This window comes from Eleutherodactylus coqui, chromosome 4 (assembly GCF_035609145.1).
Source record: "Eleutherodactylus coqui strain aEleCoq1 chromosome 4, aEleCoq1.hap1, whole genome shotgun sequence".
Classification (NCBI taxonomy): Eukaryota; Metazoa; Chordata; class Amphibia; order Anura; family Eleutherodactylidae; genus Eleutherodactylus; species Eleutherodactylus coqui.
In genome coordinates, this window is record NC_089840.1 from 174,480,401 (window position 1) to 174,507,624 (window position 27,224).

General features: G+C 41.3%; 1 protein-coding gene across 1 annotated transcript; it reads left to right on the top strand.

The window, feature by feature from the left end:
* The first annotated feature begins 4,633 nt into the window (after window positions 1-4,633).
* LOC136624790 (collagen alpha-1(I) chain-like) lies at window positions 4,634-26,982 on the top strand. The gene is made up of 11 exons (XM_066598726.1): window positions 4,634-4,693; window positions 6,031-6,226; window positions 7,981-8,097; window positions 10,289-10,450; window positions 11,206-11,337; window positions 14,498-14,659; window positions 15,297-15,458; window positions 18,258-18,410; window positions 18,527-18,652; window positions 19,677-19,757; window positions 24,075-26,982. Exons 2-11 carry the CDS (start codon window positions 6,031-6,033, stop codon window positions 24,449-24,451), a joined length of 1,668 nt encoding a protein of 555 aa, XP_066454823.1. The 5' UTR covers window positions 4,634-4,693; the 3' UTR covers window positions 24,452-26,982.
* Window positions 26,983-27,224: the final 242 nt, after the last annotated feature.

The following is a 27,224-nucleotide window of genomic DNA, read 5'->3' on the forward strand; positions in this document are numbered from 1 at the left end:
GCACGGCCTGCTGACGCTTGCCCACCGCTGTGCTGCCACGCCGCGCGACACCAACTGTTGGCGACGTGCTGCTGCTGACACATCTTGATTGCGAGACAGAGGTTGCGTTGGAGGAGGGGGGTGGTTTAGTGGAGGAAGCATACACCGCCGCAGATACCAGCACCGAGCTGGGGCCCGCAATTTTTGGGGTGGGTAGGACGTGAGCGGTCCCAGGCTCTGACTCTATCCCAGCCTCCACTAAATTCACCCAATGTGCCCTGCCCGCCTGTGCTTGTCCACGTGTCCGTTGTTAAGTGGACCTTGGCAGTAACCGCGTTGGTGAGGCCGCGTACAATGTTGCGGGAGACGTGGTCATGCAGGGCTGGGACGGCACATCGGGAAAAGTAGTGGCAACTGGGAACCGAGTAGCGCGGGGCCGCTGCCGCCATCATGCTTTTGAAAGCCTCCGTTTCCACAAGCCTATACGGCAGCATCTCCAGGCTGATCAATTTGGCAATGTGCACGTTTAACGCTTGAGCGTGCGGGTGCGTGGCGGCGTACTTGCGCTTGCGCTCAAACTGTGGCGCTAGCGACGTCTGGACGCTGCGCTGAGAGACATTGCTGGATAGGGCCGAGGACAGCGGAGGTGAGGGTGTGGGTGCAGGCCAGGAGATGGTAGTGCCTGTGTCCTTAGAGGGGGGTTGGATCTCAGTGGCAGGTTGGGGCACAGGGGGAGAGGTAGCGGTGCAAACCGGAGGCGGTGAACGGCCTTCGTCCCACCTTGTGGGGTGCTTGGCCATCATATGCCTGCGCATGCTGGTGGTGGTGGCTCCCCAGCTGATCTTGGCGCGACAAAGGTTGCACACCACTGTTCGTCGGTCGTCAGGCGTCTCTGCGAAAAACTGCCACACCGTAGAGCACCTTGACCTCTGCAGGGTGGCATGGCGTGAGGGGGCGCTTTGGGAAACAGTTGGTGAATTATTCGGTCTGGCCCTGCCTCTACCCCTGGCCACCGCACTGGCTCGGCCGGTGCCCACACCCTGACTTGGGCCTCCACGTCCTCGCCCGCGTCCACGTCCTCTATGCCTACACCTACCCCTCAGCATGCTGTATTACCAGTAGTGCAGAAAGAGAACGCTGTAATTAAATGTGCCATTTATTGGCCTGTGGTTGGAGGCTGACTTCGCTTACGGAACGCACAGCAGAGCCAGGAAATAATTTTGCACAAGCCTGCTGTAACACTTAGCTGGCTGCGTATGAATTAGGAGGACAACTACACCCAGCACAGACCCAGTACACTGAGGACAGTCACAGGCAGCCCAAATAGATTTTTTTTCCCAAATGTTTTTGGAAAGGCCCACTGCCTATATTCAATAAATATGTCTTCTGTCCCTGCGTCACCACTACTGGCCCTGGAGTATGTAAAATAACTGCAGACTGTTGCACTGTGAACAGGAATACAGCGGTGATGTAAGAGGCAACACAGAGCCAGGAAATAATTTTGCGCAAGCCTGCTGTAACACTTAGCTGGCTGCGTATGAATTAGGAGGACAACTACACCCAGCACAGACCCAGTACACTGAGGACAGTCACAGGCAGCCCAAATAGATTTTTTTCCCCAAATGTTTTTGGAAAGGCCCACTGCCTATATTCAATAAATATGTCTTCTGTCCCTGCGTCACCACTACTGGCCCTGGAGTATGTAAAATAACTGCAGACTGTTGCACTGTGGACAGGAATACAGCGGTGATGTAAGAGGCAACACAGAGCCAGGAAAAAATTTTGCGCAAGCCTGCTGTAACACTTAGCTGGCTGCGTATGAATTAGGAGGACAACTACACCCAGCACAGACCCAGTACACTGAGGACAGTCACAGGCAGCCCAAATAGATTTTTTTCCCCAAATGTTTTTGGAAAGGCCCACTGCCTATATTCAATAAATATATGTCTTCTGTCCCTGCCTCACCACCACTACTGTCCCTGGAGTATGTATAATTACTGCAGGGCGCAATGCTCTGCACGGCCGATATACAAAAAAAAAAGTGCAACACTGCAAAAAGCAGCCTCCACACTACTGCACACGGTTAGATGTGGCCCTAAGAAGGACCGTTGGGGTTCTTGAAGCCTAAAATACTCCTAACACTCTCCCTATAGCAGCTCCTGCACCAACAGCACTTTCCCTCCTCTATGTCAGAATAAATCTGTGGCGAGCCTCGCGAGGGGCCGATTTTTATACTCGGGTGACACCTGATCTCGCCAGCCACTCACTGCAGGGGGGTGGTATAGGGCTTGAACGTCGCAGGGGGAAGTTGTAATGCCTTCCCTGTCTTTTTATTGGCCAGAAAAGCGCGCTAACGTCTCAGAGATGAAAGTGAAAGTAACTCGAACATCGCGTGGTACTCGTCACGAGTAACGAGCATCTCGAACACGCTAATACTCGAACGAGTATCAAGCTCGGACGAGTACGTTCGCTCATCTCTAGTAAAGAAATGTTTATTTTTAAACAAAAATAGGTTTTTGTCACTACAGTGATACCTGGGGTTAAGAGTAGAGATGAGCGAACCTACTCATTTCGAGTAATTACTCGATCGAGCACTGCGATTTTCGAGTACTTCCGTACTCGGGTGAAAAGATTCAGGGGGCGCCGGGGGGTGGGGTTAGGCGTGGCGGAGCGGGGGGTAGCAGCGGGGAACAGGGAGGAGCCCTCTCTCTCTCCCTCTCCCCTCCCCACCCCCCGCTGCAACCCCCCACTCACCCACGGCGCCCCCCGAATCTTTTTGCCCGAGTACGGAAGTACTCGAAAATCGCGGCGCTCGGGCGAAAAAGGGGCATGGCCGAGTACGCTCGCTCATCTCTAGTTAAGAGTGCCTCAGCCTACAAGCTTTTTGACTTTAGAACAGGCTCTCTCCTGAATTTTTGCTCTGATTTAAGAGGAAAAACTTGAGTTAAGAGCCTTGCTCTCAATGGGGCTGCGGCTGCTGTCGGTGGCCCCATTGAAAGCAATGGCCTGCTGGCAACCCCTGCAGTGGTTTTTGGGGAAGGGCTTTAAATATATGCCTTTCCCTGAAAATCTTCCCTAGCTGTAGTAAAAAATATATACTCACCTGTTCGCTGCTGCTGGGGCTCAGGCATGTCTAGCCTCCGCTTGTTTTCCCTGCATTTCTAATCCCCGCCTGCTGAAAAGCTTCAGAGCAGTGCTGAGAAAACAGTTGGCGGCTAAATGCGCCTGAACCAGCAGACATTGTGAGTATATATATTTTTTTCATTTTTTTACTACAGCTAGGGATGATTTTCAGGGAAGGGCTTATATTTAAAGACCTTCCCTGAAAATCACTGCAGAGTTTGCCGACGTCCTATTGTTTTCCTAGTGGAGAACTTTGTGATCCAGAACGGATTAATGGCTTTTCTATTCATTTCAATGGGGAAAATTGATTTGACTTACGAGTGTTTTGAGATAAGAGCTCTGTCACGGAATGAATTATACCCTTAACCCAAGGCACTACTGCATATTCTTTTAGTTGATTGAGCTATGTGAGGGCTTTTTTGCACAGTAAGCTGTAGTTTTTACTTCAGTATTGCAGCATACAATATAAGGCCAGGCTTCATAGGTATCCATGTATGGCAGCCTGGAAGACTTCCCTAGGCTTCAGGTTGCCATGCTAATCAATTGGCACCCCACAATTGCATCCTGAAAGAGAAGCAATTAGCACCAGGGCCCCTCTTCAGCTAGTTATATAGATGCACAGTCAGTTTTGACCACATTATCTAAATAGTTAACTGCTACAATCAGAATTAACTGTTGTGATTCCAGAGGTTGTCAAAAACAACTGATGGGCACTAGTTTTGGAATGGACTGAGCTCCTAAGCCTGCTCAATAGATCTTTTGCAACCACATGACATTAGAGATGAGCGAGCGTACTCGGAAAAGCACTACCGAGTATTGCTTTATCCGAGTATCGCTTTGCTCGTCCCTGAAGATTCGGGTGCCGCTGCGGCTGACAGGTGAGTCGCAGCGGGGAGCAGGGGAGAGCGGGCGGGAGAGAGGGAGAGAAAGATCTCCCCTCCGTTCCTCCCCGCTCTCCCCTGCAGCTCCCCGCTCCGTGCCGACACCCGAATCTTCAGGGACGAGCACAGCGATACTCGGATAAAGCAAATTACTCGAGCGAGTAGTGCTTTTCCGAGTACGCTCGCTCATCTCTACATGACATGTATTTGCATGATGTGATCAAGAAGGGATTAAATGCTGGGAGCGGTATTGACACACACATACAAATGCTTACCCATAAGGGTGTAGTGTCATAGCTTCATGTCACTGAAGCATGACTGGCCATCTTCCAGCCATTCAAAATTTGACCCTTGTCAAAAACCATTGTTTTAATTTCCTGGTGCTTTCCCTTATTAAAAAAAGTGTAAAATATTATTGCTGCGACTATCAAAATACCTGCTGACTTTGTGAACTTTTGCTTGTTTCCTAAACTATGAGAGGAATGATTGCAACACTCTTGTAACATCTGAGAAAGTCCAGTTATTGCAGATAACATAATTCTAAGGATGTTTCACAACTAAATTTCCCACAAAAAGCTCATGAAGGTATATTTTGTGTCCCAATAAATGATATAAAAAGGGTTCTGGTGCATATTTTGCCTTGGCCATACTGAACACACAAGGCAATAATATTACATTAGGTGCATCGAGTACATCATATCGTCACTCAGGTAAGATATATCGCACTTCTAGCATTTATGTGCAAAGTAGACCATTATTTTATTATGTAGGTATAAAAAATAGATACAAATCTGTACTCCTGAGACAAAACATTCCCTAGTGCTGGTTTAAGTTTACTTTTCTAAAATGTGCTGTGAATTATTAGGTAACATAACGAGGTTGCATTGTAATGAATTAGTAATATGGGGCCTTATATCGGAGGCATGGTAACTTAAGAATATGTTTACCAATGTATCAAACACAAAAATACACAACTTTGCAAATAGTCTTTATTAAATAGCATCTACTTTAGTGCCTATTGGCCGGGGTGCAGCTCCTACACTCATTCTCTCCTCCATTTGTCCATACTATTTGTAAACCCACTATACGAATGTTAGAAATAAGTAGGGGACAGATAGAAGAGATAATAGTAAATGAACATGTAAAATTCCTCTTCCCTAGTTTAAAATATATATCACAGCTGAGATGAAAGGAAATATAAAACTTAATTTTAACAAATTATAAAACTTTAATATCTACATTAAAGCACAACATAAGATAAAAGCAGATTTTCTTCATCAATGTGTTGTGCTGCATAAAAGGGTGTACATTATATTTATGGCCAAGTATATTCCAAACCATGCAAAATGCAAATCGGAGAAAGGAGAAAAATGACAAAAAATTGAAAGGGAATAATATAAAAGATTAATACAAGATCAAATCTATAAGTTTATTGGCAAGCCACTGTAGGTAGTAAAATAGAACTGAAATTCTAGTGGGTAGTGAACTCCTGATGAAGTGGTAGTACAAGACACATCACCTCTTCTGTCCCTATTTTACCATATGGAAAGACTTATCAAACCTTTGGGCTTTGGTACACAAATAGAAGAAAGCATGATGGTAGGACCAGATTACACAGGATTTGTTTTAATCTTCCACCATGGAGACATATACTTTCAGTGGCAGCCTGAGGGCGTCTTCACATATTTTGTTGATCAGGATTACTTGCAAAGTTGCTTCATTTTCTATTTTGGCTGTTTTAGACCAATAAAGTAATATCTAAAATGTGAGTATTCTGTTAAAGTGATTAATAAGCAGCAGAACTACTGTACAAAGGCCCAGGGGCATAGATGTTCGTGGGTGCAGAAGTTGCAGTTACACCCCCGAACATCTATTATAAATAGCACTTGGTGGAAGGGCTGTTACAGATTTTGTAATAGGGCGAATACTATGGGGAAAAAGATAGAAGGTCCATCTGAGCAAAAATACTGTAGTAGCTGACAGCCATATGAATAGAATTAGAATTTCCTGTACATTCTGCTGACATTACCTAAATATGCCTTTGTAGATGTGTGAACTTCTCTATACGAATATGAGGTTCTACATAAAAGTTACCATTGTCACACTGACATTATTCCTCCTGGCAACATGTGAAGCTCCAGAGAAACCAGTGGTATGTTCAGTTATCCAAGGATTTCCAGGTATTATTGCCAGAGATGGGAGAGACGGGAGAGATGGTCTTCCAGGTACCAAAGGTGAACCAGGTAAATTTGCTCATAATATGACCAACTATATCAGATATACAGTAGGGTGTAATTATCCCAGTATCAAAGCAAATGTATTGTTGTCACATTTTGTTATCTTTTACAATGGAGTTAGAAGATCTCTGGCACTTCATCTCCAATCAGTGTATGAATGTCGTTTCTGAGTGAGTGCTGGACAGCCACCCAGTGTAAAAGTATCCTTAGGGTCCTTTTGCATGGGATAAAATATTCCACAACAGCATCGCAAAATTTGCCTTCCTATGAAATATTCAGCCCCAAAATCTGCACTACTATTATTGGGGTGTTCCTATTTGCGGTTGATTATTCCCGTGCTAGTGCAAACATTGATGAGATTCGTTAGACAGTTGAGTGGGAGTGGGAGGAGTACAGTAGTGGAAATATTGATCTTTTCACATGTTATATTGGAGCTGGTAGGTATTTGTTGTGATGTCCCCTTTACAATGCTTTTATTAAAGTTTTGATGATAGACTTCTATATTTTCACATTAGGTATGACGGAATAACGTGCGCTTGTAGCATCTTTTTTTTTTTGCTTACGTGATTAGATTCTGAGGATTCTTATGTACTACAGTTACATCTGATTGTGATAGTTTGACACACATATACAACATTCTATGAACATTGTTCATCGTGGGATTCGGTGTCTATGTTCCCGCGGTTGCGCAGTCAAATTGCCTTGATGGTGAATGATATAGATGGTGCCATGTTGGATTTGCATACTATGGTGAAGGCTGATCAGTGATGATGTAAGTGTGTTGTATATATTTTTTTAGGAGGGGCCTATATGACTAATTCTTGCTTGACGTACTATATACATATGGGACCCTTTATGCATGTATATGCTTGACAAAGACCATCTGGTCAAAAATTGCTGCTATTAAGTCCTTGGAGGAAAGACTTTTTGCACCTTGAATGTTGTCACATCTTTCTTGTATAAACCTGTGGTGACAGGAAGCAGTGAGAAGCCATAATCTAAGAGTGTAAGAAATCATTAAAGACACCTTTCAATACGACTTCTCTAAGATACCCAAATTAACTCGGTCAAATGCCTTCTCAGCATCCAACATAAGCAGTAGAGAAGGCATTCACCAAGATACCCCCCTTAGAAATGAAGCAATAGTACCATCAATTGTTTGTCGGCCCCTAATTAACCCAACTTCATCTTAGTTAGATTCAGAACTTAGTCGAGCGACTAAGAGTTTGGCATACAGCTTTATATCTGTATTCAGTAATGAGATGAGGGCAAATGTTACAAGAGTGATCAGGGGGGTTACCAGATTTGGGCAAAGTGATAATAAAGGCTCTTAGCATTTCATGTGGGGTTGTACCTTCCTCAGCTATCTCTTTAAATGTCCTGGGGACATAAGGAGCCAAAATCTGCTTATGAGATTTATAGTACTCATTTGTAAGGCCACTAGGCCAGCAGATTTATTGGATTTAAGTATCACAATAGGTTTAATAACTTTAGCAATAGTGAAGGGTTTGGATAGATCATTAAGTTGGGAAGAAGAAAAATTGGGGAGGTCTAATTAGTTTAGGAATAGATGAATACCCGAGGTTGTAGGTTGTGGGGTAGAATTCTCATCACCTAAATTGTATATCAAGTTTATGGTTATTCTGTCACTTAAGAATCATATTGAAAATAAGTACGAAGTTCTAAGCATAATGTACATTTTCTATTGCAATACTGCTACACATAAACCTTAAACATTGTTGGATCTTTTTTTAAAACAGGATTGCCTGGGGAAGCAGGAAGCCCAGGTTTAAAAGGAGATCAAGGATCCACAGGTAAAGCAGGTCCACAAGGTCTAAAAGGAGATCGTGGTGATAAAGGCATGAATGGAATATCAGGTAATAGAAGTCTCAATTACAGAATTTTGCTATGCTGTTTGCAAAAAAGTAAATTTACTTTGTGGACAGTGGCCAGGATAGGTACTAAGTGCACAGTAAACACATAAATAATAGGAGTAACATTGTATTAGTGTTCAGGCAGTACTACCGGTAGTATGAAAATATTGTTTTCCTTCCTAAAAAGTGGAAGGGTTTATGGTCCAGTGCATGTTTGAATGAAAAAAATGTTTTTTTCAATATTTCAATATGTTTAATAAGCGTATTTTTAGTTTTAGTCCCCATTGCATACTTGCATTTGCAATCTTCTGATTACTTATACAATAAATTGCAATACTTCTGTATTGCAGTATATTGTACTTTTACTGCTAGCCTATAAAAGCCTGCCACAAGCAGAGCTTAATAGGCTCAAATACAAGCTGTCATGTGAACTGATTGTATTGTGGGGAACCCCCTCCAGCCTGCTGTGTAAACATTGTGGTCAGCATAGTAAAGCTAGCTCCCATCATGGCCACTGTGGCCAGCTATCAGAAACAGCTATGGGATATGGAGCAGGCTTGACTCCCAATCCTTCTCTAAACCTCTTCTGCGTCACTTACAATGTAAAGTTACATCATAGGTAGTGAAATATTTGCATTATATTATTCAGTAGATTATCTCAGAGAGAGATCCCAACCCACGTTGGTCCCATCCACTTTGTTATTGGGGACTGAGAAACTACAGTATTTTAGGAAACAAAGAGTTAGTGAATTAGCTCGAGGATCATGGAAAGAGCATAGTTAAGAAAAAATTGCCAGGTCCTCTTGCCTTGGCCTATGGACTCTCAGTTATGACACTGGTCTGGCGTAATTATTTAAAGGGAATTAGTCATCGAAAAATAACCCATTGTATGCATGACATTTTTATGTTAAACATGTTTTAAATAATTTTTTGTGATTGTTTTTTTTGTTTTCGATGTCACAATCTATATAAAAAATACTAAACTCCTGCTGGTCTCACACTGACCACTAAGCCTAATAGTAGTCTGACACTTCCTGTTCTGTAGAGAAAACTTTTCAGCAATCATCTCATTTTCATTATAGGCAGGATCACAATGAAAGAGGACACTTATATAGAGATATCACAGGATCCATCTGTCACGTCTCCTTCTCCTTCCATGTGAACTAACTACAAACCAAAATATGGGCTGGAAAGAAGGGTTAGGATAGGAAAACGTGCACACATGCTGAACACTACAACAAAGAGAGCTGCGAACAAGACTCATGAGCAGACATGACACAGCGACTGACAAAACTCCCAAAATATTGGAATGGCTACAGTATGTATGACATATTGGAACATATTTTGACCAATTTACTTGAGCCCACTAGCCAGCGACAAAGGACCTCACTGTCTTGTGGGTCCCTACTCGAACAAGACAACTTACCCCATGAGTCCTGAATGCAAACAGGCAATCGTCCCAATAGGGATGGCCCCACTCTGGAACTGAAAGATCTGGCTCACCCTAGATGGAAAACGATCCAAGCATGTCTGGCCACCTGCACAGACACACAGAACACGTCGCTGTTCACACCTATAGTAAAGCATGCATGAATGCTAACACAAGGGTACTGGGAGGGAAATGAGGAAACCAGCACCCTCTAGCTAGAGGGGCTGGTATATATGTGCAGCAGACAGGTGGTGATTGGCTGGCTGGAGCAATACACACCCAGCCAGCTCAATCATCCCACGCCCCTAGAAGTGTGCTCCTGGAAACCCATAGAACTACAGGTCCCAGGAGCACAACCTGACACCACCATTCACAATATGATATCACAGCCTATTAATCCTCCTTCCTGTAGAGTGACATCTGCACGAGTCACAGAACACGCTTAAAACAGTCTCCTATTAAAGTAAATGAGTCACCGTCTGCCTATTGACTCTATGGCCCATAAATTCTACTGTAAAGCATCTTTATATGCTGTTAACTGCAGCAAAGGCAATATAGCAGCCCTAATAGTCATGTATAGACAATGCAATAAAAAAAACTACAGTCAGGAAAAAAACATTAGAAAAATTCAATATGTTTATTATAAAATGTAGGTGATGCATTCACTTTTGGTATTAATTGTCCCTGGATTTTATGAAAATAGATGTTAAAATTGTTTTGGATTCTAGGAATTATAACTATATATTTGCTCCTTTTTATTTCAAGGTCCACAGGGTGTTAAAGGAGAAAAGGGTTCCTTGGGACCTTCAGGGGCAACAGGTGCTGTTGGAGGTCCTGGAGCTAAAGGGGCTACTGGTTCAACAGGAGCCTCTGGGAGTCCAGGCATTAAAGGAGAAATTGGTGCCAAAGGAGACATGGGTGGCCTAGGTAATTTACCACATGTATACATTATACAGCTCTTCTGATATGATACATTTTTCTATTGTGTATGTACATTTATAGCAGAGTTGAATGTTATTAGTCTTCAGAGGTCTGTGGTTCTACATTATTAGAGTTCTCTCAGCTATGATAACGTAATGCGTTTACCTACAGTAAATCACAGATGATAGCCAAATATGTCTCTACTATATTTTACTATATCTGGCAAACTTGTCACACAGGAAAACATATAAACGTGTTTTCCTGTGTGACAAAAAGTTAGATACACAAAAACTCTACATATCAATTTCCTTTCTAGTAATTAGCTTGAACAGCACTCTGGCCTTTTCAGTGATGCAAGTGAAGAAGTACATAACAGTCAAGGAAAATCCCAGCAGAGGCTTCTTTCTGCTTCATTAATTTCATTGCATACTAGCAATATAGAAGACGAGTTTCGGTAGTTAAAAAAGGTTGGTTGGGCTGGAAACGCGCCCTCTATATTGCTAGTATGTAATAAAATCAATGAAGCAGAAGGAAGCAAGTGCTGGGATTTCTTGTAAATAAGGAAGATGGAACAATACCTCTGCAGCGCCACCTATTGGATGGCAGCATTCCTGCAAATCAATGTCTGACCCTTTATAAAGGTCTTTAAAACAATGATAAGGAATTAAAAACCAAGTCAGAAAACTATACACTGACAGCTGTTTCAGGGTTTTTGCCCCTCAGCTAGGATTTTCTTTGACTGTATTTAATCTCCTTTTTAGGTCCTCAAGGATTAAAAGGAGAAAGGGGTGCAGCTGGTGAAAAAGGTGCCCCAGGAATACCAGGTACCAAAGGTGCTATTGGACCTCCTGGAACAGGAGCAGCTGGTGCAAAAGGGGACAAAGGAGATGGAGGTATGGATAACATTCTTAATCTGCTAAATGTATCTATACCTCTCTAATGAAAAAGCTGAAAGATTGAATTTAACCTAAATAAGTTTAACATAATTGTAGAACATTTGTGCATACAAGGCCAGCATTGGGGGAGGGGAATAGGCAACTGCCCAGAGCCCTTATTTCTAATGGGGCCCCCTTCTTCAGCACTGCTGTTTAATTCCCTGTCCATGTATGCAAGTGGGTGTGCAGAAAGGTGAGAACCCATGGGGGTCGGCAGGCAAGTTGGCGGGCAAGCAGGCGGGCAGGCAGCTGAAAAGAAGTGACAGCCTGTAAGCCCAAAACTCCAGGGGTGCTGCATCTGTAAACTTTCCCTCCTGGCCTGTACTATGTCCAAACGGATATGTCTAGAATGAAGCTGCTCCTGATATGTAGGGGTGACATCATGGGACTGCAGGGATTCTGAGGGGAAGGGGCACCCAGATTACAGGATTCTCCTCAGAAAGCAGTGCAAAGAATTTGTTTCCACACGTATGCTGGAAGGGTTCTACGTGAGACTGTATGTTGGAAAGGGCTGGAAGAAGTGATGAGTTTTACATGGTAATGTATGCTGGGGTTTTGATAACTATATGTATATAAATCATTTCTCCATGTCTGCAAGAGCCGATTTGATATGAGTCTCGGTTCTTGTGCCCCTGATCTTTTAAGACCCTAACGACACTCCTGAAAGTGCAAGAGATTTTCTGTAACTCTCTTCACGCTGCTTTCTGAATTAATTGTGCGTTATGTCCGTGCGGCACAAGAGCCCCACACTCAGCACGGGCGCAGGGTGACATTCACACTGAACATAAGTATAATACACCACACACTGCAGGAGAGTGAGCACCACTCCAGGTAGATGGAAAGAACGTGTCCCTACCAAACAGGGAAGTGAGGACTCCCTGCCTGCAAGCAGAGTTATTGTCCTGATAAGGACAGCCACGCTGTCTTTCTCTGAGGCCTGACTATCACTACAGGAAACCCTATAAGAGATGGACTGACACGGCAATGCAAACAATAAAGGCAACCAAGAACAATAGGGAACTATCACCCAGGCTAGAGAATCTCACCAGCTCCAACCTCTCCTCCAGACAACTGAATAACCAGCAAGGGCAGGGTATGAATCTAAAGCTCTCCACACCAACCGATAGGAAGAGCAACTAGAGAATCACGCCCCCAACCCTCTCCCAGTGATGACTAATATTCAGCAAGCAATTAAGAAGCATACAGAGAGACAGCAAAGCAATCTCTGCACAAACATGCAATAATTTTTGTCCTGCATAGCAATAGGGCGACAGGTCTGACCCTGCGTCGTGGCCGCTATGCCACAACGCTGTCGCGTCTGACAAGCCGCGACAGTGTGGCTGTGTTATTGGCACAATATTTTCCCATTTAGGGCCACAATCTTAGTTCTGTCCAGGGCCACACTTGTCTAAACCAACACTGTGAGTACAAACAAAACATCTGTGGGCCCCTACTGAAAACTAATTGAGCCCAACTCAGTGAGACGCCGTATAATAGAGATATTGCTTCTAGGTGTGAATACGGTGTTGAGCTACTTAATGCCCCCACATGAAGTTGGAGGTACAGTAGAGGACTCACGCTCCTTTATGATGCCGTGTTACAGTTCTCTACAAAGAAAGACTTAATACCTTGTGCATGAACCTTTATTTTTAATACAGCAATAAACATTCCATTAAAAACTGCATTTCTAATGTGAATAAGGACTGCCATTTTTGTGTTTCAAAATCTTTTTAATGCATTCATCTTACTTTTTGTCCTGAGTATTGGAATTAACCCCTTCTTGTCAGCCATATGACTATGTACGTCCTGAGTGCACATGCATATTGCAGTTAAAATGTATTAGGATGTATATAGATATCCACTGCAAATGCTATGTACAGAGCTCGTTCAGGAGCCAAGCCCGCTCCATACACGGATGGTATTGGCTGTCTATGACAGCTGAAACGCACCCGCAGCAGCCGCAGTCGGGGGTGAGTCTGATTGCAAGTGCTAACCCTTTACATGATGCTGTCACTTCTGACAGTGCCATTTAAATGTCACACGCAATCAGGATTTAAATGTCCCAAACAACCCTGCCACAATAAGATCGCGGGGTTAACATTTGGGTGTCATGGCAGCCTGGAGTTTTGTGAAGACCCACATGGTTGCCATGAATGTTTGACTATTTAGGACATGCTTTTGGAATGACTTTAATATGTAGCTCGTTAAAATATAGTATAATGTAATACTGTAGTATTGCATTTTGCTGTTTAAGTCCTGTATACAGATTAATAAAAAAAGTAAAAATTATTAATATACTTTTTAATTATTAGAAAAAAAAATTAAAATAAAAAAATCCTTTTTTCAGTCAGCATATTAAAAATTTAAAAAAAAAATGGGTAAAGAAGCGAAAAAATAGGTAATAGTGCATCAGTGCAGTGGAATAAATCCAATTTATTAAATGAACACATTATTAATCCTACATGGAAAACACTGTCAGAAAGAGAAACCACGCCAGAACTTGGCTTTTTTCTGGTCACCCATTCTTCAAGGAAAAAAATTGAATCAAATGCGATAAGAATGTCGTAAGTACCCCAAATTGGTACAAGTTAAAACTACAGGTTGCCACACAAAAAATAAGCCCTCACACAACCCCATCGACTGAAAAATAAAGTTATAGGGGTCAAAAGATGTCAACAGCAATTTTCTTTAGAAAAATGGTAATTTTTTAATTGAAAACTATATACATTTGGAATCACTGTAATCATCATGATCCATAGAATAAATATTTACTGCCCCATCCCTCACATTCATCGTAAATGGTGCCATTGCTGTTTCTTACCATTTCGTCCCACTTTTTTAAACAGTCCAATACATTTTATGATATTAATAGGCTTTACTACTAAAAAGCATGCCACTGCAATAAAATTGTATAGCTTGTCAGAACAACCTTCCTTTAGCTTTATATACACTGTATAGTAGAGCATGCTAAACTGTAGTCTCTCCAGTATCACAGAATCACTACCAGCTTTTATCTATGAAATAGTTTCTTCCACTGCATACGGTTCTGTTTCAGGATACTTTGAGCAAATGATTCCAAAATCCTGTAATATGTATGTTATATCTGTCTTTGTTTAAGGCATGCAAGGAATAAAGGGGGAAAAGGGATCCATAGGAGCCACAGGGGCACCAGGCACTCCTGGAGCTGTAGGTGCTAAAGGTACTATGGGGGCAGCAGGACCACAAGGTATTCAAGGGGTTAAAGGAGCTGCTGGTTCCAAAGGAGATAAAGGAGATCCAGGTATGTTATACTGCAATAATGAATTTAATATTAATTTCTGGGCAATTCCTCAGCAGCGGGGGGCAGTAAGGGACTCCCTCCACCTCTCTCCCAAGCAGCAGATGCCCCAAGGGATTTCCCCATAGCAGAAAGAGAGGGGACGGGGTTAAAGGCCTTCCCCAAGAGCATGGGGGAGAGGGCGGGGCTAGAGGGATCCACCCTCTCTGCACTATGTGGATTTTTCTTAGAAATCCCTTGTAGCCCTCCACCCCTCTCTCTGCACTATGGGGATATCCCTTGGGGTCCCCCTTAGCCCTGTTCTTTCTCTATGCCTGCTATGGGGAAATCCCAAAGCCCTGCGGGGCTTCACCTCTCTTTTTTAAGCAACGCGCTGCTCCAGTGAATGCACAATTTTCACGCGCATGAAGTTTGGGTCTTGTGCGTGTGAAAAATTGCCCATTCACGTGATTTTTTTGACACGCCTATAGTGCGCTAAAATCAAGCCCATGTTAAAGAGCCCTTACTCTTATGGAGCAGCTTTGTATATTAACTCTTAGAGCAGGTTTATATACCCTAATTGAGGATAGACAGACAGATAGATAATTGTTTTGAAATTGGGTTATGACATTAGTTTCAGAGTTTAAAATTCTTATTCTAGGAGCACAAGGACTGAAGGGCAATGATGGTTCAACTGGGGCTAAAGGTTCAACTGGTGCTCCAGGAGCTGCAGGTGCAAAGGGTGACAAAGGGTTAACTGGAGTCCCTGGAACTGTAGGGACGAAGGGATCTGATGGTGTTAAAGGAGACAAAGGAGATCCAGGTAACTTATACTGACCAACTTACAAAAATATGATAATTGATGTCCGAGAGGCTGATTGAACATAATAATTACTCTAAAAACAAATAGTTTATTCTAAATGCTCCGTCAATATTAAGTCTTTTTCCTTTAAGATTTTTTTTGTTTTGTTATTTTCACCTTAATGGCATTGCCATAGAAATTCCTGGGTGATATCATAGGGGTCCACAAACAACTGTAATACCAAAGTTATACTTCCCTATTGGTGATGGAATCTTTTGCTATAGTTCTTCAGTAGGATCATGTCAATTCCTGTGTCAAGGTTTGGAAAAACCAGGAGCTAAGAAAATTATGCATTTGTAGACCTCACTGACTGTTTTTTGTAAATACTGCTACTCTGTGCACACTTATGTGTACAAAATGACGGGCAGAGGTGTAACTTGTGGCTTTTGCGCACAGTGCAAAACAGGGTAACCTATCCTGTGGATAGGTGATAAAGCAAGATGCTGGAACAACTCCTTTAACCCCTTCCCGCAACAGGACGTACCGGTACGTCCTGGGGATAGGGCAAGATCACATAAGATCCCGCGCTATCCGGCACCGGGAGCCGGCTGTCAGTCACAGCCGGCGTCCCGCTGCAACAGCGGGGGGGCATCGGAGATGCGCCCCCCCCCCCCCCCCCCGCTGTTAACCCCTTCCCTGCTGCGATCTAAGTAGATCGCGGCAGGGAAAGAGTTCACAGAGGGATCGCGCTCCCTCTGTGTCTCCGGCCGGCTCTCGCGATATCATCGCGAGAGCCCGGCCTGTCACCATGGCAACAGGACGCCAGACACTGGCGTCCTGTATTGCCTGTGCCTATAATCGCTGTACAAGTGATAAGGCATGGGAGAGCAGTAGCTCTGCCATGCCTTATAACAGCGATCATAGGCATAGTGCTGCAAGTCCCTCAGAGGGACTCAAATAGCAGGAAAAAAAAGAAGAGAAAAGTGTAAAAAAAAGAAAAATGTAAAAAAAAACCTTTTTGAATTGGAACACTTGAAAAACTACTGTGGCAAAAATATGGTGTCTGTCGGCATGTGTGAAAGCACCCTTACAAAGTAACAATAACTGGTGCGTTCTGATGCAGTTCAGTGTGGACCTTTGTATAAAAACCGCCTGTCTCCAAGAGCCCATCATAAAGCACCCGTCCCCCTTTTTCGCTAACTATGCATCTATAATTGTGAGCCATAAAATGTATTAGCTCCTAGTAGACAAAAAGCTGCTTTTACAGCGGTAGAGGGTCCCTTATTTACTGGACGACTCATATGGTATTTCCATCTCAGATACACTACTATATCTACTATACTCACCATAAAATCTTCAAAAAATCTTACTAAATTAAATGCATGAAAACATTCTACTGTATAATTAAAGCTATATGTGATAACTAGCTGATATACCCGACTTCGCCCGAGTTAATTTGGTACTGGTATTTATCTGGTGTTCACACGGAAAATCTTATGAAGTCGTGCTTACTTTAGAGATACCGAGGAAAAACATATGTTCACCATTTTGCATAGTTCTCTGCGTTACCCAGGAAACACCACGGGGAGGCAACCATGCGACGTTTCCTTTATATAAAATGACATCAGGAAGTGAGAGAATTTGATTACGTACATAAAATTTGGACACTAATTCTTTTGCGCATAGAATTGAATAATCGAGTTGGGACCCATTAGCTTTTCCTACTTATGACATAATCAATGCTCCTGCCAAATTTCCCATTTCTATGACACCGGAAAGTGAAAAAATTACATTCTGCACGTAAAATTTCAACGCCAATTCTTTTGTGCTAGAATTGAATAATCGAGTTGGGACCTATTAACTTTTCCTATTTATGACATAATCAATGCCCGTGCCAAACTTCATGTTTCTATCACATTGAGAAGTGAGAGATTTAGATTATGTACGTAAAATTTGGACGCTAATTCTTTTGCGCATAGAATTGAATAATGGAGTTGGGACCCATTAGCTTTTCCTATTTATGACATAATCAATGCTTGTGCCAAATTTCCTGTTTCTATGACACCGGAAAGTGAAAAAATTACATTCCGCACGTAAAATTTCGACGCCAATTCTTTTGCGCTAGAATTGAATAATCGAGTTGGGACCTACGAACTTTTCCTACTTATGACATAATCAATGCTCGTGCCAAATTTCACGTTTCTATGACACCGGAAAGTGAGATAATTAGATTCCGTACGTAAAATTTGGACGCTAGTTCTTTTGCGCATAGAATTGAATAATCGAATTGGGACCTATTAACTTTTCCTATTTATGACATAATCAATGCTCCTGCCAAATTTCGAGTTTCTATAACACCGGGAAGTGAGAGAATTAGATTCCGTACGTAAAATTTGGACACTAATTCTTTTGCGCATAGAATTTAATAATCGAGTTGGGACCCATTAGCTTTTCCCATTTATGAGATAATCAATGCTCGGGCCAAATTTTAAGTTTCTATGACATTGGGAACTGAGAGATTTAGATTACGTACGTAAAATTTCGACGCCAATTCTTTTGCGCTAGAATTGAATAATCGAGTTGCGACCCAATTACTTTTCCTATTTTGGAGATAATCTATGCGTGTGCCAAATTTCATGTTTCTACGACATCGGGAAGTTGGAGAACTTTTGGCGAGTCAGTCAGTCAGTCAGTCAGTGAGTCAGTCAGTGAGTCAGTGAGTCAGTCAGGGCTTTCGTCTTTATATATATAGATATAGGATGCCAGTAAATACCATGCTTACAGAACATATCAATAATATATGCATACTGTTTTTCGAAGGTATTCAAGGAACGAAGGGAGAGAAGGGACTTGCTGGTACTGCTGGGGCGACAGGGATTGCAGGTGCAAAGGGTTCTATTGGTGCAACAGGACCTCCAGGCAGCCAAGGTTTAAAGGGAAGCCCAGGTGCCAAAGGAGACAATGGAGGTCCAGGTATATAAAACATTTACATTACCAGAGAATTTAGTCTGAATGATTATCAAACAATTGAACATCAAATATGTTGTACTAAATATTAATTCAGGTTCATATATAATTTCCATTCATAGGCCCACAAGGTCCTACAGGAGCAGTTGGTGCTCCTGGTATAGCAGGTGCTAAAGGAGCAACTGGATCTCCAGGTACTGCAGGTGCCAAAGGAGCAACTGGCGCTAAAGGAGACAAAGGAGATTCAGGTATGTTTCATTTGATCTTATGAAGTATAGAATGATTCTTACCAAAACTAAGTGTATTCACCTATAGAATGCCTAGACCCTGTAGGTTCTCAGTCTGTGGTGTATGTACCCCAGTGGATTCATGTCTCTACAGATTACATGTACTGTGTCATTGCTGTGCTTTTAATTGGCTCTACAGTGTATGACCAAAGTCTTGGAGAGTCTGATGGATTTTGTTCGATAGAATGTGATCAGGATTATTGGGAACCATGTCATAGACTGTTCTCCAACCTGCAGCTCTTCACCACAATTAATAACGTCTAGCCTGTGGCTGCCAGAGCATTCTGGAATTTGCCATTTCACACAAGATGGAATTACGCCGTAGGGTACAGCAAAAACCACAGCTGCGGAATTCTACACCAAAATCCGTAGATCTAACTGTGGATTTTGATGCAGAATTGTAAGCAGGTTTCAAGCTATTTTCAATTCTGCATCAAAAAGTGATGCTTGTAAGAAAAAAATCAAGCATCACTTAAACACATGCTCATCTAGTTTATGGGTGATGGATGCCACTGCTAGGCATCTGTTTGATAAGTCCATCACATAGAGGCTATAATGGTATTCATTTAACGAATTTGTCAAGGAAAGCTAATTGCTTCCTATGATGGACACTCTAGGGTAGCATCCGTCTCCCATATACAATTATATCTGCTATGGATAGACTTTTTTTGAGGCTGCATCTTGATGAAATATTGCTGCCTGCTGCACTAGTCAATCCAGAAAAAAAATGGTTTTCCAATGATTGACTGAACAAAAGCCAAACAAGCCTTGGTCTGATGCACAGGGGTCTATAGATCTGTTTGGTGTATGTGCTGGGAGCCTTCCTTCAGATGGCTTCAGAGTGAAAGTGGCCTTGCACAAACTCGTAATGGGTAACAAAATTGTAACTATGTTCAGCATGAATAAAATACTCAGATGAAAAAAGATCTAAATCCAAACTCTGTACACTCAGAACTATTGATTTTTTTGTGCCTTTTTATTGTAGATGCCACTCTATCAACGAAGATTGTAAACTTAGAAAACAAAATAACTGCTCTAGAGAAAAGCCTTCTGTCTCTCAGAAAAGGTAAATCTATTTCCTAGCTTCACTATTTTCAACTTACTTGATAATATTAGTATATAAGTGAGCTGAACACACAGTGCTTGAAGAGGGATGGGAGATAAGCAGCTTGCAGACTCTCATCATACCACTTATCTCCACAGTTTGAAATTAGGCTATTGGTAAAAAAACTGTTGTGTTCTTGCTACATTGTAGATATTAAGATAATTTCTGGAAGTTTCCATAGACTTTAGATTGTCATTGAATACAACAGGGTCTAACTAAAAAATCTAAGTGTATGGCAAACTTATAATTTCAACTCTCAAAATGATGTAACTAAAATACATCTTTTTTTGTTTCAAGCCAAATGTGAGTTTAGTCACATTGATTGGTTTAGCTGAAACCTTCCTGTTATGCCAGATATCATGCACATTTTCACACTGAATAAATTCTATACACATATTGGAAGAATACGCAGAATGCATTAAAATAGTTTAGATTTTAAAGAGGGTTTTTGGTTTTATATAAAACTTAAAGTTTTTTTTACATAAAATGACATCAGTGGTAGTGGGGGATCACATAGATATTAAATGAATGCCTCTTTGCTGCAGCATTGCTTTCTGCTGTTGCCCCGTCCTCCTGTGGTTTATTTACATTTTGCCTGCAGAGGTCACGTGGTTGTTTACTCATGTGATTGCTGTAGCCAATAGGAGGCCAGACAGGGGATTTCATCAGTGACAACCAGTAAACAGTGCTGGCACTTCACATGAGCTTCTAATGGAGAAGCCTACGTGACATGTTTATGGGATGTCACCTGCCAGAAGACCCGGTGACATCACCTGCCAGAAGCGCCACAGTAACTATATTAATTAAGCATAGTTTGGGGCAGGAGGGCCCAAATGTGTACTGAAAAAATTACTTGGGCAAACCTTTAAGTACTACTTCGATGAAAAGATCTACAACTTTCTAATATATTTTGTGTTTCAATTTCCTACCATTTTCAATATGTGTTTTCTGTGAAAAATTGGTTAACATTCAGCGCTGTGACTGGTTCTTCCATCATGACGATGCGCCGGCTCACACAACACTGAATATAAAGAGATTTTTGATTAAAAAATCCATTGCCTCACATTCCGTATTCACCTGATCTCTCTACATGCAAATTTGTTTTACGAGTGCTTTTAGCAGTGGAGAATGAAACTAAATTTGACAGCAGCTCATTGTTCGTGTGAATCCGGCATCACAAAATAGGAACAACTTACTGAAAAAAAATCATTGGAGCTGAACGCAACCTTCCCCACCAACGTTGGCTGGTCTACCGCCTCAGAAGGGTTCTGCAGACATTCATCTACTAGAAGCCTTATTAACAATGCCCCGCCCACTAGAAGAAGATTTCTTTTTTGGGTACCCCTTCATATATTTTTTTGTAGTCTACACTGTGCAGAGTGCTGTATCCACTTCTCAGGAAGAGCAGGACAGCTGTAGCTAGACATGATTAATATTCTCCTAATGTAAATAATACTGTTCTCAATAACTGAGAGCAAACCAATATTTTTGTGACTATGAGGTATTGAAACATAGTATATTAGAAAGTTGAATAACTTTCCATTTACATGATACTTAAACATTATTTACATGAAACTTTTCCTCCCCTTTAACACTTTGCCAACATCTAACATACATTTGCAGTATGTCTGATGTGCTCCATACCCAGGTAATGCTGATCCCAGCAGTTAACCCTTTAGATGCCCTGCTTATCACTGACCCTGACAGTGGGCTTACCTCCCAAATGCCCCCCCTTCCACCTTGCTACGAGATCACGAGGTGCTTTTTATTTGCCAATGCAGCTTTGGACCACACCTGCCATGGATTTTTATCAATTTAGGCCTGCTTGTGGTAAGACTTAATAGGATACCTGCAAAGGTACACTATACTGCATATACTAAAGTGATCAGACAATCCCAAGTTCAAGTCTCCTATGTGGGCTAAAAAAGTAAATATAAGTTCAAGGGAGTCTGTCAGCTCAAACATGTGGTCCAATTTGCAGACATCATGTTATAGAGTAGGAGGAGCTGAACTGATTGATACATAGTTTTATGGGGAAATATTCAGTAGAACTTGTATTTAATCATTTGTATCTCTGCTCATTCTGAGCTGAACAGTCCAGTGGGCGGAGCTACCAGTGATTGACAGCTACCCCTGTATGTACAGACAAACACAGATAGCTGACAATCATTGATAACTCCGCCCACTGGACTGTTCCACTCAGAATGTGCAGAGATATGTATGAAGAAAATACAAGTTCTACTGAATCTTTCCCTATAAAACTATATATCAATCTGCTCAGCTCCTCCTGCTCTATAACATGATACCTGCAGTATGAATAGTATATTTGTACTCAGAGATTTCTTTTAAATAAAGATTTTTTTAAATATAAAAAAATATTACAGGTTTTAAAAACTTTTTTCCCGTTTTTAACATAGAAAAAATCAAAGCAAAAAAAGTTCTGGTAGCACCACATCCATAAATGCCTGATCTGTTTTTAAAAAAGCATTACTTATCCTTCACAGTAAGCACCACTTGATAAAAATAAACATCAGACATGAGCTTTTTTGGGCACCCCTACCTCCAAGAAAAACATTAATAAAAAGCAATAAAAATGTTGTACCTAAAAATGGTAACAATGAAAACCACAGGTCAGTCAGTAACTGACACAACTCAACTCAATCAATGGAAAAAGAAAAAAATGAAGGAGGTCAAGAAAAAAAAACTATATGAGGGTCATCTAAAAATAATTGCAAATAATAGCACAGACATCACCAAAATAGAGGATTAAATATTTAAAGCAAATGTGCTCCCCTTACACCAATATTGGAATATCGCTAGGTAGAGAATTCAATGGGACAGCTGCAGCCTTTCTCCAGTCGGGGCAGCGGGAACGGGTGCAGTATATCAAAAAAATAAATGTAGGTTAAAAAAATGGAAGTGGCGGCGCTGTTGTCTTATATCAGTGAATCCAGAGGGGGTCAAGAATAACTTTTATTAGGACTACACATTACAGACTTCATTGTCAGGCCACATCCATGAGCCACCTAAATCTTCACGAAAGAAATCTGAGATAACATTATGTTATAGGACAGTATTTGGTGAGATGGCATGGTTTGACGGGTGCTGACATCCTCTGTTTGGCGGCAGAGGTATGAATGATACTACAGATAACACTTATGACCTCCCTTTTCTCTGACTTTGTTATACTGCAAATTGGTATCTCTATAATTGTACTGACCCACAGAATAAATGTAACATATTTTTGCTATACCATATATGCCCTAAAAGTAACCCTCCACACCGAAATGGTGCGATTGCGTTTTCATTCCATTCTCCCCCGAGTTAGGCTAGCTTCACACGAATCATCTGTGCAGACGATCCACGGTATTCCGCGCGCATTGAAAAAATAGAATACTCGCATGTCCGCTCAGATCAATGGATAGCGACTGCAATTTCCGCAAGCGGATTTAGAATCGCGGCATGTTCTATTTTTGCACGAACTCTGCATAGACGGCTTTCATTGAAGTCAATGGAAGCCATACAACCCTCAGTCTATCCGCAATTGACAGTGCAGATAGGCCACGGGTACCTGCATCATTGCCAAGTGATGGCACTGGAAAAACAAATATTTAAAAAAAAAACTAACTCACAGCGAGCATCCAGGGTCATCCGCAGTACAGGAAAAAAGGGTACGCAGGGTCGCCGGTTGTGGTCAGAGCCGGATTCCTCATGCGGAATCCGACTCGTTCATGTGCAGGCGGCCTTAGATATTTTTTTAAATGTTTTTAAATTAATTATATGATATTTTAAATGCTGCTTTTTGGAAAATACAACTCATCCCACAAAAAACAAGCCCATCCGTCAATGGAAAGATTAAAAAACGTAATTTTTTGTAAAGTAATAAGGAAAAAACAAAAAATGAAAAATGGCTGACTTTAAGGGATAAAAGTTGCTTTGACATTGATTCGCAGTGTGTGTTGGAGTTATACATTGGGAGGATTTCCCTATGAATGCCTCTAACAAATGATACTGTATAGCATACAGTCAGGTGAATGGGGGCCTATAGATATGTGTGAAGTAAGCACCAGGAGCTTTATAGCTAATGGACTACGCAAAAAGTGGTAAGAAAACAACCTAAGAATTAATTTGGCCTTGAAGTGAAAATACATTTATCTATAACCTCATCAACAGTTATTTCATTTACTTGCAAAATATACTTCTGGTTTTCTGTTTATTGTTCTTACATCATATGCTGCACAATACATACAGGAAACTGAAACTTCCTTTCTTTGACAGTGTGCTATTTCCAAAGTGGAGTTGTGACATATGGAAATAAAATATATGTCACAAATGGAAATGAAGGTGATTATAATACAGCCAAAGCTGCCTGCCAGGGGGCCCAAGGCACAATACCCATGCCACTCAGTAGTGCTGAAAATACTGCCATATCACAGATCGTGAAGGCTAGGGGCAAAAGAACATTTCTTGGCATAAATGACCAAAAAGAAGAAGGTAAATATTTATATGAGAATGGCAACCAAATTACTTACAAGAACTGGAGTCCAAATGAGCCCAATGGGGGCCGAAAGGAAAATTGTGCAGAAATACTGGAACAAGGACAATGGATTGACAAGAACTGTGATCACAAAAATATGATTGTGTGTGAATTTTAGGAAGATTTGTTTGAAAAGTTAATCAGTGATTCAGAGTTTTGGAAACAATATTACTGCTACTTTTAAACCTTTTGTCACTGAATGCACAGGGAATAGGTAATAAGAGAGCACGTAAGGTAAAGGTCACACCACGCTTTTGTGTATTTTTTTTGTGGGGGAGTCAAACCCTTTTAGGACAGAATGAAACGTGATGGAAGAATGATGCAGGAAATGTTCTCTGTCTTACTGAATATCAGGATCTCAACAGATGTTGTACAATAGAAGACAATGGCCATAGGATAACTCTTCTTTTGCACCCCGCTTAAATACTACTTTTCACTAGACTTTAAAAATTAACAGTACCTTTCAACAATATGCAAAAACATAGCCTAAGCCATTCAGGTATTTCTGCTATATGACTGGGTCTCCACCTCTCCACTTTGCAGGTCTTTGATTTTATATTCTCATGCACTTATGTAGGCCAACTTAACCCTTAAGGACCAGGCTGTTTTACTCCTGAAGGACCAGAGTTTTTTTAGGGATTTTACCGCTGTACTGCCCTATTTTTTTCCTCCAGCTATCAAAATTATTCTTGCTGCGTTTTCTTTACGTGGCCTCTAGGGTTATTTTTTAAAATCTTTTCTTCACTGACTTTTTCCCCCTGTTTTTTAGTTTTATTGAGGGTAAAAGGCTAAAAAAATTATATTCTAAAAATCTATAGTTTTTTTAATTAGTTTACTTATGCCAAAATAAAGCATGGGAATGGGTTCTTTTTGTTTTGAACATTTAGATGTATAATATGTATAGTTTTGGATTACAGGGCGCATACAGTGACTGTTTTGGTTGGCGGGTCATTTTCTTTTTTGAGTATATATTTTTATTTTATTATGTAATTTTTTTACTTGTTTACTTGTGAGCATTGTACAATTCTTTGTTTCGCTTGTGGTTGTGAGAATGTTAACACTTAACACAAGGTTTCCCTATGGATTGTAGTTCATCGTTGGGGACCCCAGCAGTGGAACAGTTTATGATCAGTTTGTCAAGAGACTCTTCTAACAGTATGGGTTGTGCAAAGCAGTGAACTCTTTACTAACAAAAAAATGGCTACTAAAATAATTAGAAGCCTGTTGCTTTTGTAATTGACCCTTTCTACATGAAATTAAATAGCCCCCACTAGTGTTCCTGAAATGCTGTATCTATTTTAGTAAATACTTGCATTCCCTAGGCGTAACTAGAGGGGATGTAGGGGTTGCGGTTGCACCCGGGCCCAGGAGCCTTAGGAGGCCCATAAGGCCCTTTCTTCTCCATATAGAGAGCCCAGTACTATAAATAAAGCTTTATAGGTGGGGGCCCTGTTACAGGTTTTGCTTTGGGGCCCAGAAGCTTCAAGTTATGTCCCTGCATTAAAGGGTTAAGAGAAGTTGGGGGGCCCCAAGATAAACTTTTGTACCCGGGCTCATAAGTGTTTAGCTGCACCCCAAAGCAGCGCTATAGACTTTGAATGGAGCAGCAAGGCAAGCGCCTGACTGTCGCTTCATTAATACTGCTCCTAGGTGCAGCCTTCAGACTGGGTGAGAATAGGGGAACAAGGGATCCCCATTCAGATGATTGCTGGGGATCCCACTGATATCAGCTATCACTTTGCCAGTGGATAGGTGATAATTGTTTTTGGCTATGTATGAGGCCACACTCTGCTCCATATACCTGCAGATAGAGCTGGTCAGCAAAACATGTTGTGTTTTTAGATTTTTAAGTTAAAGCACATTTATAGACATTAATAATAAAAGTTATTAATATCCTTATTTAGATGGTGTTAAGTGGAACTTTATTGCTACTGGCAACATGTTAATATAAGTAGTAGCCCTTACCAGCTATAAGGGTCTTCTTTAACTTTTTGACACAGTTATAGACACTCAGTGAAGTACTGGATAGGTAAATAGTGCAGGTGGATAGTGACTCCTGCTGTGCATTAGAATGAATTACATGCAAATAGATGAAGTAATGTATTTGAATAAGGGAAAACGCTTAAAGTGGCTCTAAACATCATTCATAGAGCAAAATTAAATATATTACTTTCCGATATATATAGTGCGGTATATAAACTAGGAGGCATTCTTCATGTTATCTAATAAACCTAAACTGTACATAAAAAGGTAATCATTACATTATTAGTAACAGGTTGTTCAAAATTGTTAACAATTTTCTTGAGAATTGTTAGAAAACAGAACAAAAAAGCCATTATTCACCTTTTAGATGCCTTGCTGCTCCAGTGCTGCTGCTCCACTCTCTGCACCATTCATCATTCATGTGACTACTGCAGCCACCCACTAGCCTCGGCGTTCATGTGTGCATGAATGATATGTGACCCCTGAAGCCAGTGATTGACTACAGTGGTTATGTGAATGTTGACCACTATGTCATCACTGCAAAAGCTCCAGGCAGCATCACAGGAGTGGATGGCCATTTAAAGGTTGAGTAATGTTTGCTCCTTTCTTTTGTAGCTACAGTATCTGCTCTATGGCATTTTCTTTAAATCTCAGCCAACCCTTTTATATTAGTTGGATTTATGATATAGTTGTTAAGAAGTAAAAATAAAAAAGTAAAGAATACTGTTTTAGTTTCAATTTTATTACGTTTATCAGTTAAACAAAATCAGAACTTGTCCAAGGACATTGCTACCCATTATACAAAGTATAATATACAGCAAAGTATACTGCTTTGTTGTAAAAGTCAGAGCTCAATGCACTCATGGAATTTCAGTTTCCTTTCTTTCACTTTATATGAACATAAAAAT